The sequence below is a fragment of the Neoarthrinium moseri genome (assembly GCF_022829205.1).
Source record: "Neoarthrinium moseri strain CBS 164.80 chromosome Unknown scaffold4_Wmoseri_CBS_16480, whole genome shotgun sequence".
Lineage (NCBI taxonomy): Eukaryota > Fungi > Ascomycota > Sordariomycetes > Amphisphaeriales > Apiosporaceae > Neoarthrinium > Neoarthrinium moseri.
This window is the reverse complement of record NW_026055118.1, coordinates 402166-418409: the sequence shown is the minus strand read 5'-3', so window position 1 is coordinate 418409 and position 16244 is coordinate 402166. Positions and strand designations below refer to the sequence as shown.

Here is a 16244-nt window from a genome sequence, read left to right as displayed (position 1 = left end):
TGATCTCTTTCCACTTTTGCGCCGACTCTGGGCAATTGGGTATATACTGTGAACAAGCCTTTGCTGGTGCCCGTACTCCCACGCCACCAGTCACCAGAACCTCATCTGCCGTCTCCCTGGTCCTCTTCCAAGCACCAATAGGCGGACATACTACGCACATCACGGCAACTCTGATCCGGTCCTCACCATGGCCGACCAGAAAGACCTGGCGGCTGGCAGCCCGTAAGTACCATAGTCTCTATGCGCCAAGAGAATGTTGGTGGCTCATATCTTCGTAGTACACCTAAGGGCGTAGAAGGCGATCACCTCGAAAACGGCGTACCAGCAGCTCAGCACGTGGATCTGAACACTAATCTTGAAGCCAAGTGAGTTGGACACCATGTTGCTAGCAAGTATAGCCGTCTCCTAAACGAACTTCTCCGCTATAGGATCAAGAACCCTCTGAAGGGCATCCCTCGAGAACAGCTTATGAAAGATGTCGAGGCCTTCGCTCACGAGAAAGACCTCGTGGAGTACATCCCGCTCCTGCGCAAGGGTGCCCTCGTCGCCCAGGACCCTGCGAACGCCGAGAACATCGACGGGCCCGAGGCCCTCGACGAGGTCGAGAAGGCGGCGCTCCGGTTCGAGGTCGAACACAAGTGGCGCATGCCCTGGAGACTCTTCCTAACCATCGCGACGTGCTCGATTGGCGCCGCCGTGCAAGGATGGGACCAGACGGGCTCCAATGGCGCAAACATTTTCTTCCCACAGGAGTACGGCATCGCTGGCAAAGACGTTCGATCGCGCATAGTGAGTTACTACCCTCATGAACACACAATACGCTACGGTTGAAAGCTAATCAAAGTCCCAAGATTCTCGGGCTGGTGAACGCAGGACCCTATATCGGTAGCGCCTTCATTGGTTGCTGGTGCTCAGATCCTGTGAACAACTGGTTTGGTCGTCGTGGTGTTATCTTCATCTCAGCTCACTTCTGTATCTGGCCTGTCATTGGTTCCGCCTTTAGCAACAACTGGGAACAGCAGCTCATTAACCGTTTGTTGATGGGTATAGGCATGGGTATCAAAGCTTCAACAGGTAAGCGGTCTGAAATCTGACTGCTCCGATAAATCCAGATACTAATGAGTCGCAGTGCCTATCTATGCTGCTGAGAATGCCCCTGCCGCTATTCGTGGTGCTCTGGTCATGTCTTGGCGTAAGTTATTGTAGTCACGAGATTCCTGCGATGTGATTGCTGACGTTGAGACAATATAGAAATGTGGACTGCTTTCGGTATCTTCCTCGGCACGGCAATCAACCTGGCACTGTACAATGCGCCTCATAACTGGCGACTGATGCTCGGCGCCCCCTTCATCCCCGCCGTCCCTCTCCTCTGCCTCATCTACCTCTGCCCAGAATCTCCGAGATGGTTGATGAAGAAGAATCGATATGCAAAGGCCTGGAGGAGTATGAACCTGCTCCGCCACAACCCACTCCAGGTCGCTCGGGACATCTACTATATCCATGCACAGCTTACCATTGAGATGCAACTCACTAAGAACAGCACATACGCGCAGCGATTTGGCGAGCTCTTCACCATCCCTCGCGTGCGACGAGCAAACGTGGCTGCTTTCACAGTCATGATTGCCCAGCAGATGTGTGGTATCAACATCATCGCCTTCTACTCGACTACTATCTTCCAAGAGGCCGGATACGATGACTTCAAGGCCTTGATCTTCTCATTTGGATTTGGACTCACAAACTTCCTCTTTGCCTTCCCTGCTTTCTGGACCATTGATACCGTAAGTCTTGGTTGATACATAGCTGCCAAGTTGGCTGTGCTAACCGCCAACAGTTTGGACGCCGATCCCTGCTTCTCTTCACATTTCCCCAGATGGTAAGTCGAAGAGATCTCACACTGGAGAGAGCGACAACTAACATGGCTCGTAGACCTGGACCCTGCTAGCAGCTGGTCTGTGTACTTTATTAGACAGGGAGAGCACGGCGCGAACAGCCTTGGTAGCTCTCTTCGTTTTCTTGTTCGCTGGTCAGTATAGATGACTTTCCACCATACACTCGACAGGTATGAGCTAACACCACCCCAGCATTCTACTCCCCTGGTGAAGGTCCTGTTCCTTTCACATACTCGGCCGAGGTCTATCCTCTGTCACACCGTGAGGTCGGCATGGGTTTCGCTGTCGCCACTTGTCTGTTCTGGGCAGCTGTGCTTGGAATGACGTTCCCCTTCCTACTAGAGGAGGCCGGAACCGTTGGAGCATTTGGCTGTTATGCTGGGTTCAACGTCGTGGCGTTCATCATGATATTCTTCCTGGTGCCCGGTAAGTATTGAATTAACCCTACCCTCTTCCGCCGTCTATCCATGCGCATCCTCTAATCCGCTTCCCTTGATCTGCAGAAACAAAACAGCGGACTTTGGAAGAACTTGACTACGTCTTCGCCGTTCCCATCCGAAAGTTTGCCCAATACCAGCTCGGCCATGCTCTTCCGTACTGGTTCAAGCGATGGGTCCTTTTCCAGCGTAACGCAAAGCTTGAGCCACTCTACCACCACGAGAACGAGGATCATGAGGTGGTGGCTCAAGACAGCGGCCCAGGCTCTGATGGCGAGAAGAAGGTATTGTAAGGCAAAGTCATGTTTGCAACTTTGTACTTGCAATAAGCATGATACGATGATGCGATAATCGTATAGTTTGCGGATCAGTGGATAACTGGAGTGCTCATCTTCCGAGATACGAGCCCCGGCGTGGCTTGCAATCTGGGTCCCCAGATAGTTACATAGCTACGCAACATGAGAGAATTCGAATGTAAACCCAACAATTTTTCCTCTACACCTGCCGGCACCAGTGCTTGTGTGTCGCTTCCGAACATTCTGATCATTGTTCGGGACGTTATTTGACAGAGGCAAAGGGTACGACTTGACGCCCTTGACGCCCGTGTATACACTTTATCGAAGGTTTGAATCCGTTGTTGGCTACCCCAAGAATGGAGTTCCCCCAAGCTGCTAAAACAGAGCTCGAGCTTGGACTGAAACAGGGGATCTGTAGCAGGGGTTACATTAGTGGGCGACTCCAAGGTTTAGCGCTATCGAGGTCCCTGGAATGGAGGGTGGCTGTAACTGGCGACCCCGCTATTCCAGCTCTGATCTGAGGACTGAAGCTCGTGAAGAGTGGATAGTGGATAGTGGATAGGGATCCAACGTAGGGATGGACAGCAAGCTTCGAGTTGCTGGAGCGATCGCAGCTCCTTCAAGGTTGTTTCCCAGGCAGGATTCCCAAACCCGCCTCCATCCATCCTACCGTAGAACACCGATTGACTGTTGGCGTGTCCTCGTATTCATCCCGTCACCCGTCCCACCAGACGCTGCATCCCCCCGTGTGCTATTTTGATAAGTGACCCGACCCCATCCCGTAGCTTCGTCCCCTCATCACCCCGGTCTTACGTCACCTGCGCGGGACGTCAGCTTCAGCTCCAGCTTCAGCTCCAGCAAAACAAAAGAGCAAAGGCAGCCTCACACATCGTACTGCTCAAGCTGTTCTGTGAGGATTTTTGTCTCCTGAACCAATTGCAGTCTCGGAAAAAGCGCGAGGGGTCTTACACAACGTCCGCGCCATCATGGACTCGTTCGCAAAGCTCAAGCGCCGTACCACGGATCTGATGGACTCGGCTTCCAAGAACATGCCGTCCGCATCCAAGGTGCAGATGCCCAACTTCTCTTTCCCGAGCTTCACCAAGTCCTCCTCCGGGCCCTCGATGAAGGCCACATGGCAGCACATCTCGATCCCGCCCCTGCCTCGCTCGTCCCACTCGCTCAATGTCGTGGCCGGCTCGGCCTACGTCTTTGGCGGCGAGGTCGAGCCTCGCCAACCCGTCGACAACGACATGCACATTATCAACCTGCCCATCAGCGGCGCTCCCGCCGACTACTACAGCGTCAAGGCCAAGGCGTCGACCAAGACCCAGCTCGCCGAGACAGCACCTATCCCCGAGGAGGGCGACCTGGCCACGCCGACCGAGCCCACAGAGCCTCTGGACGAGGTCCCCTTGTCATCGCCGCCCGCGGTGACCGAGCCAGAATCCGCAGACAAGGGCAAGTCCGCCGAGAGCAGCACAAGCCCTAGCTCGGCCGACGTGCCCTCCCCGAGAGTCGGCCATGCAACCGCCGTGATCGGGACGCGCATCTTCCTCTTCGGCGGGCGGACGGCCGCTGCAGAGACGCTCGACGAGGCCGGCCGCGTCTGGATCTTCGAGACCAAGACACACACCTGGTCGTACCTGGACCCGTCCAAGGACAGCTTGATCCCGCCGCCGCGCTCCTACTTCGCAGCCGTGGCCACCGAGAAGCCGCGCGACTTTGCCATCAAGCCCGTGCGGCGCACCGAGTCCTGGAAAGAGTGGGCTGAGGGCGACAGCGCCGAGGTCGGTATCCCGCAGCGGCCCATCGCCGGCAGCGTTGCCGCCACTGCGACCGACGAGGAGGAGTCGGGCTTCGGCACCTTCATCATCCACGGCGGCTGCCTCGCCGATGGCTCCCGGACCAACGACGTCTTCGCGTTCGACGTGCGGAGCCGCATATGGAAGCAGCTCCCCACGGCCCCCGGCGCTCCGCGTGGCGGCCCGGCTCTCGCCCTGGCCAAGAGCAGGCTGTACCGCTTCGGAGGTTACGATGGAACCGCCGAGATTGGCGGCCAGCTGGACGTCCTGGACCTAGGCCTCGACCAGTTCGACGACCGCGTGAGCAGGGGCGAGGTCGGCGTCTTTGCCCGCGGCGACTGGACAACCCTGGCCCCGGCCACGAGCTCTGAGCAGGCCAGCGAGAAGGGCAGCCTGGTCGCTGAGGAGTGGCCCGGCGCCCGCTCGGTGACGGGCATGCACCTGGTGCTGGCGGGCGGCGGCCGCGAGTACCTGGTCGTGGTGCTGGGCGAGCAGACGCCCAGCGGCGGCGGACACGAGGCGGCGGGCACATTCTGGAGCGACGCGTGGGCGTTCCAGGTGCCGCCGGTGGGCATGACGCCCGCCAGCTTCACGGACGCCATGCTGCAGGCCGTGGGCCGCAAGACGGGCGAGGGCAAGTGGACGCGGCTGGCCACGGGCCCTTACGACGACGAGGTGGACGCCGACGTCGCGGGGCCCGGCGCCCGCGGCTGGTTCGCCAGCAGCAGCGCCGGCGACTACGAGGAGGGCGGCGTCGTGCTGTTCGGCGGCATCGACCAGGAGAACAGGAGGCTTGGCGACGGGTGGGTGCTCAGACTTGCATGAAGGAGGAAGGGGGGCAAGGGGAGAAGAGAGGGTCGTGCTCCGGCGAGGTTGGCCCGGTTGGCTGTTGGGGTGAATGATCATAGTTGAAGCAACTGGCATTTTGAGTTTGACATGTCCGCACCACAATGAGCGGATACTTGGGATTTGTTTAGGAGTTTACGGCTTAGGTAGTTGCAATGCGAACTGATTGATACCGTTGAATGATAAAACCAAAGCGAAACTCTCGTAAGCTTGTTGGGTATACTAACGGTTCCCCTCATTGGCAGCCCAGCACCACACGTTGCTATGACCGCCGTCTCCTTGAAGACCTGGCTGGCCAGGTCATGTCCCTGGGCGGCTAACACGAGATTGGCACGATAAAGGAAATGGCTTCCAGCTTGAGCGTCTGTCTGGGTCAATCAATACACGTTTTCCTCTCTGTTATGTACAAGTCCCCATGCGTCTAGGCCTTTCTCTACCCTCCGACTTTCTTCTTCTTGAATCTGCTCCTCTCGTTTCCCACACAACTTTTACAGGTCAGACCTCGTGGTCTCGACTCCCCACGGCTCGCTAGTCAAGTTGGTCAGGCCTTCGCTGTGCTCGCACGTCTGGCGGCCGCTCAGCGGGCCGGGGGCAGGGACGTTGGCGTTGGCCTTGAGGGCCGAGAGCAGCTGCTTGGTGGTCTCGGGGGTCAGGTCCTCGTAGTAGTCGTCGTTGATCTGGACCATGGGGGCGTTGACGCAGGCGCCCAGGCACTCGACCTCGATGAAGGTGAAGAGGCCGTCGGGCGTTGTCTCGCCCTGCTTGATGCCCAGTTCCTCCTTGATCGTCTTGACGATGGCATCGCTGCCGCAGCCGCCGAGTTGGCAGGGAGTCTGTAGTAAGAGGTTCTCTGGTTAGTCTCCATGCTCTATGAATGAAAAAAAAAATACAGTGATGAGACCAGGACTGTGTTGGCCAGTGTCCTTGTCTTGTCCCTCGTATACCGCGGGGGCATAGTGCCAGAGGGTATGACGGAGAAGCTTACCGTGGTGCAGGTCTGGACGTGGAACTTGCCAACGGGCGTCCGGTTGTACATGGTGTAGAAGGAGGCGACCTCGTAGACACGGCTCGGGGGCATCTCCAGGATGCGGGCGACCTCGTTCATGACGCTGATCGAGGTGAAGCCGTGCTGGCGCTGGCCAAGGTCCAGCACGGGCATAACGGCCGCCTTCTTGTACTGCGGGGGGTAGCGCTTGATGATCTCGGCGATGATCTTCTCGTTCTGAGGCGTGAACTTGAAGGGGATGCTCTCGTTGTTGTCGGGGGTGTCGCGGTGCTGCGGGCGAGCATGATTAGCTGTTGTGTGTGGTGGCAAGTCGTCTCGGGCGGACGGCTCCCCAAGAGACCGCGCTGCCCACGCCAAGGCAGGCTCGCGGTCAATTGGGACACTCGCCATCAGACCTCGATAGGCGAGGCCGTGGCATCCGTCCCGCGGCGGAGCGTGGACGGCATGGACTTACCACGGACAGGGTATCACTTCTCCTGGCAGGTCCGGCCGTGAAGGCGCGCATGTGAGGCCGGGCAGCTCGGGGAGCTCGGGGGGCCGACCGGGCGGCCACTCGGAGGAGCAGCGGGCTGAGTTTGGACGCCATGGCTGTGTGCGGGCGACTCAATGGCTGGTGTTCGAGTTGCTGCTGAAGCTCTTAGTCGAGGGCGTCGTCGGTTTGGCCCATAGGCTTGCGGGCTTCAAATGACGGGTTGAGATTCGACCGGGGTCCGTGCGTTGCGAATAAGGCGGCGCTGATTGGCCGGGACGCTGGTGGGCCGTGGCCTGTCTGGCATCGAAGCGAATGAAATCCAGGGCCCCAGTTTTGGCCAGAAGCGAGCATCCAAACACAGATGCGCACATATCATGGATATCACTGTCCGAGTCGAGCTTGTCTATGTACATATGTACATGTAGATCACACCTCGGTCGCTGTACAATGACACGGCTGGACAAGACAGGTGTCTGTAGCATCCATCAGTCGCGGACCCTGCATCTTCGGTGGTCCAATCTGCTGTTGCGAGGCAGAGAGAAGCAGTGGCCGCATCCCAACCATGGATCACCTCAATGGGACGTTTGGCATGGCTTACATACAAATTGCATCAATTCTCGCATTTGGTTCTACATATCTCTGCCACTATCCCGTATTGGCACCCACGCTTTCGAGCTACTCGCCGACGTCAGATCTGGTAGGCCAATTGTACAAGAGATGGCTCAAAGAGCAGTTGCTTTCACGCAGCATATCAGTCAGCAGGTTCCTTAACCGCCTCCTCAGGCTTCTTCTCAGTAATCGTATCGCCATTGACAGGCTCGGCCTCCTCAGCCGGCTTGTCCACGACAGGTTCCTCCTTGGTCTCAGAGGCTCCAGCACCACCCTCAACCAGAGCCTTGACAGCGTTCACCGTAGCAGCCGGACCACCCGGTTCAGAAATCAAGACCTTGCCAGTCTTGTCCACTGCGAATACGCCACGCTGGGTGCCACTGGGTGCCTTCTTTAGACCGATGGCACCGATCAAAGTGGCATCCGGGTCGCACAGCAAGGCATACGGCAAGTTTTGCTTGGTCTTGAAGGTCGTGTTGGCCTTGGTAGAGTCCTTAGACAGACCATATATGGCAAGACCGCCAGCGGTGAGTGGCTCGTAGCTGTCACGGAACAGGCAGACCTGATTCGTGCCTTGATATATGGAGTCAGATCTTGGTATCACCGCCAGGCGCTATATGCTTATAGCACATGGGAGTTATTGCATAGACAGATAAATACGTACAGCCAGGAGTGGAGGCCTTTGGGTAGGTGAAAAGGACGACTCCAGACTTGCTCTCATCCACGAGAGCCTTCAACGTGGTCTTCGTGCCATCGTTGGTTTCGATTTCGCCGCCGAAGCCATCGAGGGTGATGGTGTCACCAACGGCGGGAGGTGTGGTCTTGGCGGCGCCATTGGACGCTTCAGATTTGGCAGGCTTGCCCGTGACGGCCTCCTTGACCTTGCTCACGGCCTTGGAGACCTTGGAAGACTTCTTTGCGGGCGGCTCAGGCGCCGGCGGCGGAGCTTTGCGCTTACGGAGCTCGGGAGCCATGGTGCGAGACGAAGGACGCAAAGGGAGCAGGAATTACAGATGTTCAACGAGCTCAACGCGATCGCGAGACGCTGGCGACCACAACTAGGCAAAATTCAAGCAGCTAAGCACAAGTGTCGATGAAACAGCAGTGAGGGCGAGATGGGAGATGGGTGAGCTCGAGGTTGAGATGAGGTTACAGGTAAACAGGAGGTTGTCACGGGCTCTGGCCAATGACGGGGCGCCATGGCGGGAGCGCTGTGCTCGCCAAAGCCAAAAAGCGGCAGGGATGGAGGAGGAAGGAGGCCAGAATGCGCGCAGCGTGGTACGAAATTATGGCCGCCACCTCGCCCTTCCTTTTTCCTCGCGCGCTTCTCGTTTCCCTCCTCCTCCCTCTCCTCCTCCTCCACCCAGGAGCCGATGCCGTTGCCATGTCCGGGGGAGCTCGAGCCAATTCTCGAGGCTGGCGTCGCTTACGGGAATTGGCCGATTGCGACAGTGTGGGGAGGGGCCCCCCCAATATCTGGGAGCCCAGTGGCTGGATGGGCTGGAGCTGGCCCGTCCCTCTCGCACCCTTGTCCGTGGCCGTCCCAAGCAGCGGCAGACAACCTTGACAACCCGACAACGTGCCTCGGAGTTAAAGTTAGATTGGAGAGACCCACTCTTTTCTTGCGTCGAGGTACGGAGTAGGTATCCTCCTGTACAATCCTCCTGTACCACGTTTGATCTGTCTGCAGAACATCAGGAGAGCCGCCAGCCAAGTAAGAGTCTTCACAGCATTGCCAAGACTGAAAAGCCTAGTAGAAGATTCTTTCAAGTAAATGGGATCGTCCTCAACGTTGGGGACCAGCAGGATTGGAGTGACTGGTGATCTATCGTAGATGCGGGAGTGTGATATACTCCTGAAACTAAAGATAATGCTACATCCCGGTTCACCACCGAGCTGCGGCACGAGGGCACAGATGTTGAACTGGCTTATGTTATGACTGCTGTATTGCTTGTCGTCACGAGACCGATTGCCGAGTTCAACCGCTGAAGATTTGACTAAACGTGGGAGAACAATAATTAATAGATTTGCTGGTCCTTAAGGGGCTCCAGCATGGGGTGCCGTTGAACGACTGTAAAATCAAAGGGTTGGTCATCCTGGATCGATATTTCAAGACCATACCCAAGTAAACCCAAGATATATACGGTGTTGCGTCATCTTAGCCCAGTGGGTGGGAACAAGTTTTCTTAGCAGATGCAAGATGTCGGACTGGACATATCGTGAAGGATTGGGCAACAGGAATGAGGAATCACTACGGAGCCCGAGTTGACGTCCGTATCATTCTATTTACAAGAAGATATTGGTGCCGCGGACAGGAATCTTGTGCCTGTGCTTCCATGGATAGTTACTGTCAAAATGCTAGTGCCGGGATTTAGTGAGCAGAAGAGGCGTAGAACCTCAGAAACCATGCCTGCCGTACTGAAGAATAATGAGAGAGCTTATATGGCCGGAAGTCGCGCATACCGAGCGCATACTCAACGATCCAATGTTGAAAGTAAACCTCATGCGTGGACTGTTGGGGGCATGGCATATCCTGTGGTACAGAATTCCTCAATACCACTTTACAATCTGACCGTGCTAGCACCAGCAACGCGAGATACGCTTGTTATTCTTATTACGATTCATTTATTTCTATATGCAGGGGTTTGATACTGCTGTTGCGCCGTGGCCATCGCCACGGGGAGTATCCTATGTTTGTGTCTAATCCCATAGACCGGCCTCTTGGATCATTTCCAGTAAAAGAGTAACCAATCCGCCAACCGCCAAGATCTCAAACAACTCCATGCAATAAATTTGGGTATCGGGCCTTACGACCAAGACTGAGGCCGCGCGTGGGTTCGGAATTTGCGGAACGTGGGCTTCTAGCCTAGCTTGACATAATTGCCTGTCTTCTGTGAGCCGACCATCGTCAGAGGAGAGGCCTGGTTGAGCTTACCTGGGAATTGTCCCTGCTTTCCGTTGACCTTTCCAGTCCACCACTCGTTTTCGTTGTTCGTTCTGGTGATGATTGTGATTATATCACCGGCCCGGAAGCTCAAGTCGCCTTCCGCCTGGGCCGAGTAATCGTACAGTGCGGTCACGGTCTCGGCCCCTGCGGGTGTTGCGCTGAGACGGCTGGGCTTGGGCTTCGGGGGAGGAGGTTTCGACTTGGCTGCAGCCGCCGCAGCGAGTCCGGGTGATGTCGGGCTCTTCAGGGGCGGTGACATGGGCGAGGCTAGAGAGGGCTTCGAAGCTGTCGAGTACGGTGGAGGAGGGGCTTGCTCGGCGTCTTCGCTTTCGCCGTATGTGATTTGGGGCGTGGTCGATGCCGAGGACGACGAAGGACCTGCCGTGATGGCGGCCGGCCGTTTCCCGCCCTCAAGGAGGCCAGCGGGTTTACCGTACTTGGGCGGTCTTCTTTGGCCGGTGGTCTTGAATTTGACAATAGACAACTTTTCGGCCTGCTCCTGGATTTCGCCGCGCTTCAACTCAAACCCCTCTTGGAGTTCTAATGTGAGGTCGAAGTAGCCGATATCGCAGTGCTGCATCTTCTCGTGCAGGGTGTAGAAGATGTTCAGCTGCATGTAGTAGAAGGACTGGAACAGGGGCTGGATGAACTCCCGCTCGAGCCTGAACAGCTTGGGCAGCTCTTCCTTCAGCAGGTCGTTGAAGTAGTTGAATTCCTGGGTGGCGTTCTCGACCTCGCCCTCGGCCTTCCAGATGGCCTTTTCGTCCTTGGCAGTCTTCTCCTTCTTGTCCTGCAGCTTCTTGAGGTTGGCACGGTGCCGGTCGTAGTCGAGCTGCTTGTGGTCACGCTTCAAGGCCGTCTTCTGGATGGCCTTGATCACATCGAGCAGCTCGTTGGCGGGCCCGATGACGCGCTGGTCGATCATCTCCAGCTCGGGCTTCAGGGCCTCCTGCAGGTCTTTGACGACGGCCTCGTACTCCTCGCAGGCGCGGATGCCCTCGGGGTTGCCGTGGACAACGAGGGAATCGGGATCCGACATGCGGCCGGAGATGGGCTTGTAGATCTCGCTCATGGCCTTGCTGAACTCGATCTGGTGGCTGAGCATGCCATTGATGGCGTCGAAGTACTTTTTGGACTCATCGTGCAGGCGCTTGGTCTCGGTTTGCAGCTCGGTGAAGCGCCGCTCGGCATCGATGTAGACGGGGTCTTTCGTGTGCTCGCCGAGGTTGAACTTGGCCTTGAACTGCTGCGGTGCCTGCGCGCAGAGATCGCGGGTCAGCGCATGCGCTCCTGCTCCTGCCGCCCAGCCGGGCGCATGGTTCTGAGGGGTCACTTACTCGAGACACGCTCTTGGAGAAGCCGCGAAAGCTCATCTCGGCTTGCTGGTTGAGGGGGCGGGATTGGAGGCGGCCAGGACAGTACGACGGCGATCAGTGGTGATGGTGGGGTATATAATCTGGGTCGAGAAATGACGGAGCTGGGCCGTTCGCCAGATGCAGCGCTTGCACCACTAGAATTAAGAATATGGCCGGCTGCAAGGGGAGCAGAGCAGGAGGACGGAGTCAATGCGGAAAAGATGCGATTATGCCTGGATGGTTTGTGAAGTCGAGCAGCAGGCAGAATGTCAGACGGGGTCCCCGTCAGGTGGAAAAGGATCTTGAGTTTAGTTAGTTAGTGGGCGAGCCGGCTTTCCTATGGTGACGAAGTTCTCGTGGCAGTGCTGCACACACACATGCAAGCCGCTCCTCGGGCTTGTGACGAAGCCCGTCCTAGCGGGGCTTTGCAGACAGAAACGGTGGCGGCCCGGGGCGATCTGAAGTAGAGCTGCCAGAGTTTACTATGGTAGGATACCGGCTAACTAATAAGCTGGTCGGGCACGTTCAGCTGGGGGAGCTGAACGGTTTGTGTTTGGCGATCAAGGCTGACTGTGATGGAGAGAGGTTGCATTAGGAGTCGGTCCTCTCTCGCTCTACCTCATGACGTCTGTACATCGGGTATACATAGGTATGGACGGCCCAGTCATGAACTTGTAGTGGCCGCCAAACACCGTAGACGCCAATTTCCAAGGCACCTGCTTGGACGGCAAAGCACTATCCTCCATTCCAAGCAGCGTACTCCGTACTGCCCAACCAACAAGGCAGCATTGCAATGAAGCTGCTCGCTAGCACAAATGCCGAGAGTGCCGGAGGCCTTTCTTTCTTTTCGTGCCCCCCAGCGACCCCAGCGTCAGAGGGGCGGGCTTACGTCATATCCACTCACTATCGAAAATGCTAAACTGCTTTGGAGGTATGCACCGAGTTATGCAGAATTCAGGCAGTCTGCATACATCCTGAGCTTTATGCTCGGCCCAAGCTTAATCCGGCTTCCGGCGGCGGCGAGCTTCCAGGATCCAGCCAACTGAGAGTACCTAGGTACTGTATGTACTGTATCCTCTGGAGCTTATCGCCGAGGCCGGTCCGCCCCCAAGCGGTCATCGGCTGTCAGGAGCTCGGATCCGCCTTTTTTTTCTGCGAGAGTGGTGATTTATCAGATCCCCATCCAACACCAACCAAACTCTACGTACTAAAATTGCCATCACGCTCGACGTGTCACTGGCCTTCCCTTCTCCCCCTTCGCACTCCCTCTCCCTTTCTTGCTGTATCACCTTTTAATACTGCACCCTCCAAGCTATCATGGCCAACGCAGCTTCGTCTGCGTTAAGGCAGGCGTCCCGCCTCGGCCTGAGGCAGTCCATTTCTTCCACATCTGCGCGGGTAGCTCCCGCTCTGTCGCGGGTCGCCGCTGCAGCTCCCACCAGAGCTTCCCGGAGAGGCTATGTGTCCGAGACAAAGCAGCAGAGTGCCCAGGTCAATATCGACACGGCCATCAAGCTGGACAAGAAGGATTTCATGAACGACAAGGGCGAGCTGGTCATGCCCGGGTCCGCGACGCCGGCGAATGCCACCGTCAGTCCCATGGCCGAGGTCTTGAAAGAGGCCACCGTCCTCGAGGAAGGCCAACGGCCCATATACCTTGACATGCAGGCCACCACGCCCGTCGATCCGCGAGTTCTGGATGCCATGCTCCCCTACTTCATGGGCGTCTACGGCAACCCGCACTCGCGGACTCACGCCTACGGCTGGGAAACCGAGAAGGCTGTCGAAGAGGCGAGAGAAAACGTCGCCAAGCTCATCGGAGCCGACCCAAAGGAGATCATCTTCACAAGCGGTGCCACCGAGAGCAATAACATGAGCATCAAGGGTGTGGCCCGCTTCTTTGGAAGGTCCGGCAAGAAGAAGCACATTGTGACGAGCCAAACTGAGCACAAGTGTGTCCTCGATAGTTGTCGCCACCTCCAAGATGAGGGCTTTGAAGTCACATACCTCCCTGTCCAGAACGACGGCCTGATCAACCTCCAAGAACTCGAGGCTGCTATTCGACCGGAAACTGCCATCGTCAGCATCATGGCTGTCAACAACGAGATTGGAGTCATCCAACCCCTTGAGGAGATTGGCAAGCTCTGCAGATCCAAGAAGGTCTTCTTCCACACAGACGCCGCCCAGGCCGTAGGGAAAATCCCCATGGACGTCAACGCCATGAACATTGACCTCATGTCCATATCGTCACACAAGATCTATGGCCCCAAGGGTATCGGTGCTTGTTACGTTCGCAGACGCCCGAGGGTCAGGTTGGACCCCATCATCAGCGGTGGAGGCCAGGAACGTGGACTACGAAGTGGAACACTCGCTCCACCTCTCGTCGTCGGTTTTGGTGAAGCATGTCGTATTGCGCAGGAAGAGCTTCCGGTCAGTTGCGTTATTTTTTTATCACCCTGAATCTTCCACTTTGCCCTCCCCACTATCTGATGAACCGCTCAAACATGCATGGCTTGCTGAATTCCTTGACCGGAATCTGTCTGTTGAGAAGCAGCACACGCGTCTGATTTACGTTGCATTTACACGAGTTTTCTTTTGGACTACGGTCGTGCTGTCCAGTTGCTAACTTGCGATAATCAGTATGATTCGAAGCGAATCAAGTACCTTTCCGATAGGTTATTGAAAGGTCTCCTATCGCTGGAGCACACCACCCAAAATGGTGCCCCTGACCATTTCTATCCTGGATGCGTCAACGTGTCATTCGCCTATGTCGAAGGTGAATCCCTGCTCATGGCACTGAAGGATATCGCCCTCTCGTCTGGCAGTGCTTGCACGTCGGCATCGCTAGAACCTAGCTATGTCCTCAGAGCTCTGGGTAACAGTGATGAGAGTGCTCACAGCAGTATCCGATTTGGCATTGGCCGCTTCACAACTGAGGCTGAGGTCGATTACGTCCTGAAGGCTGTCCAAGAGCGTGTCACTTTCCTTCGTGAACTGAGTCCACTGTGGGAACTCGTCCAGGAGGGCATTGACCTCAACACCATCGAATGGAGTCAGCACTAAGAAGATGGGAAATGGCAGCATCGTGTTTGATCCCTGATCTATATCGATGCAAAATTGGGTTTGTGGCAACTTGAGCAGCACCGATTTGTTTTTCGCTAGGCGTTTGAGAGTATTATCGTGACAATGGAGGGAAACCACGGTCACTTCGCATGATGTCACGGTAGCATCTGATTTGTATATTATGGGGTCAGAAACCCCCGATTCTGTAACAACTTTCACTCCACCCGGAGGAAAACGTGTCGAGGCAAGGACAAGAACGTCCAGGTATGCTCGCGGCGTGCTGCAAGCTCTGACATCAAACGATTCGATACCAAAGAATGTAAAATGTTGGTGCCCCAATTCGGGGAACGAGCACATATCACAACTCGAAATTGACTTGGGAACGAGACTCTGTCTTTGTCCACATTCATGGTCTTGAAACTACCGAAACTTCCATAAGTGGCTGTGGTGATCTAATTGCCAGTACATTGTGCTTCACACCGGAGACTTGACAAACTAGAAATGCTCTAGCAGTACCGATCACTATTACAGGATCTTCTGTGCTCTACAATATAGATTCAAAGCAGAGATGTGAGTAATCAAAGCCATGCCAGAGGTTGCCAAGTGAAAATAGGAGGCAGAATCCGGGCATAGTTGTTGGTGGGGGCCTAATTTAGCTACAGATTTGACATTAAGTAGCAAGTCTCAGGCTTGAGATGGCCCTGCACGCCTTTGGGTGAGCTCTCCTTGGCATGTCGCTCGATGGCCTACGAACGGTACCGTTCAATTGTCCTTCAATTTTCCATTACCAGAATCCCTTTCCAACTTCAGGCTCTCGGAAGGGAAGAAAGCTCAAAAAGCCCAGAGACAATGGTTGTGCGTGCCCCCTTTTTTTCCCATGCTTTGACTTGATCACACCATACTATTCCATGACATCCATCTTGAATGATCCACATAGCGTTCGGTCAAGTCGGTAGTATTGGCATCAGCTGCGCCCCAGTGTTCCTTCGCCGGGTGCTAGATGCAACGTAGCGTACGCAGAGACACATCTTGAAGTGAAAACCAGGGGCTTGGGAGACGTGGTTGAGTGATTGTACGAGGCAAGTATTGGAATGTACACAAGGGGTATGGAGGATGAGCAGAATGGAATACCAGGACAACCCTGGCTTTGTACAGGTGACTCTGTGAGATGTATTTCCAAGTACATGGCCTGACGGAGGGACAGGTAAGGGTTGACCGTCAAGAAATAGTCGAAGGAGCCTCCAAAGCAGGGGGGAGTTCTGCGACCAGCGACACTCCATGTTGAACTCTGAGTAGGTCAGAATACCGTTCCATCCCGGTTCATGATGTGTGAGGCATTTGAGAAGCTGTTGTAATAGTCAGGGGGCTGGCTCCAGTGTGATTTCGGTTGCCAGCCATGCCATGACAACAGAACTCTGCCGGCAGAGCTCCCGAATACAGCTCCCGCGCCCGAGGTGTCGGGGCTGGGGTTTAAGTAGCGCTGCATGCATCACCATGTGGTCAGCAACGGCGGGGATCT

At 55.9% G+C, this 16244-nt stretch overlaps 6 protein-coding genes across 6 annotated transcripts; 3 read left to right on the top strand and 3 right to left on the bottom strand.

Moving 5' to 3' along the window:
- Positions 1–187: 187 nt before the first annotated feature.
- JN550_001924 (uncharacterized protein) lies at positions 188–2619 on the top strand (the record flags this gene model as incomplete). Its single annotated transcript, XM_049313162.1, has 10 exons — positions 188–222; positions 279–365; positions 429–789; positions 852–1074; positions 1130–1192; positions 1252–1778; positions 1832–1873; positions 1927–2023; positions 2082–2315; positions 2393–2619. The coding sequence occupies 10 exons, from the start codon at positions 188–190 to the stop codon at positions 2617–2619; spliced, it is 1896 nt and encodes a 631-aa protein (XP_049175985.1).
- A 989-nt stretch (positions 2620–3608) lies between these two features.
- JN550_001923 (uncharacterized protein) lies at positions 3609–5252 on the top strand (the record flags this gene model as incomplete). Its single annotated transcript, XM_049313161.1, has 1 exon — positions 3609–5252. The coding sequence occupies one exon, from the start codon at positions 3609–3611 to the stop codon at positions 5250–5252; it is 1644 nt and encodes a 547-aa protein (XP_049175984.1).
- A 509-nt stretch (positions 5253–5761) lies between these two features.
- Positions 5762–6865, bottom strand: JN550_001922 (uncharacterized protein; the record flags this gene model as incomplete). The annotated part of the gene is made up of 3 exons (XM_049313160.1): positions 5762–6106; positions 6259–6549; positions 6734–6865. 3 exons carry the CDS (start codon positions 6863–6865, stop codon positions 5762–5764), a joined length of 768 nt encoding a protein of 255 aa, XP_049175983.1.
- Positions 6866–7502: 637 nt separating this feature from the next.
- Positions 7503–8334, bottom strand: JN550_001921 (uncharacterized protein; the record flags this gene model as incomplete). The annotated part of the gene is made up of 2 exons (XM_049313159.1): positions 7503–7933; positions 8025–8334. 2 exons carry the CDS (start codon positions 8332–8334, stop codon positions 7503–7505), a joined length of 741 nt encoding a protein of 246 aa, XP_049175982.1.
- A 1887-nt stretch (positions 8335–10221) lies between these two features.
- JN550_001920 (uncharacterized protein) lies at positions 10222–11680 on the bottom strand (the record flags this gene model as incomplete). The annotated part of the gene is made up of 2 exons (XM_049313157.1): positions 10222–11562; positions 11645–11680. 2 exons carry the CDS (start codon positions 11678–11680, stop codon positions 10222–10224), a joined length of 1377 nt encoding a protein of 458 aa, XP_049175981.1.
- Positions 11681–12979: 1299 nt separating this feature from the next.
- Positions 12980–14725, top strand: JN550_001919 (uncharacterized protein; the record flags this gene model as incomplete). Its single annotated transcript, XM_049313156.1, has 2 exons — positions 12980–14092; positions 14303–14725. The coding sequence occupies 2 exons, from the start codon at positions 12980–12982 to the stop codon at positions 14723–14725; spliced, it is 1536 nt and encodes a 511-aa protein (XP_049175980.1).
- Positions 14726–16244: the final 1519 nt, after the last annotated feature.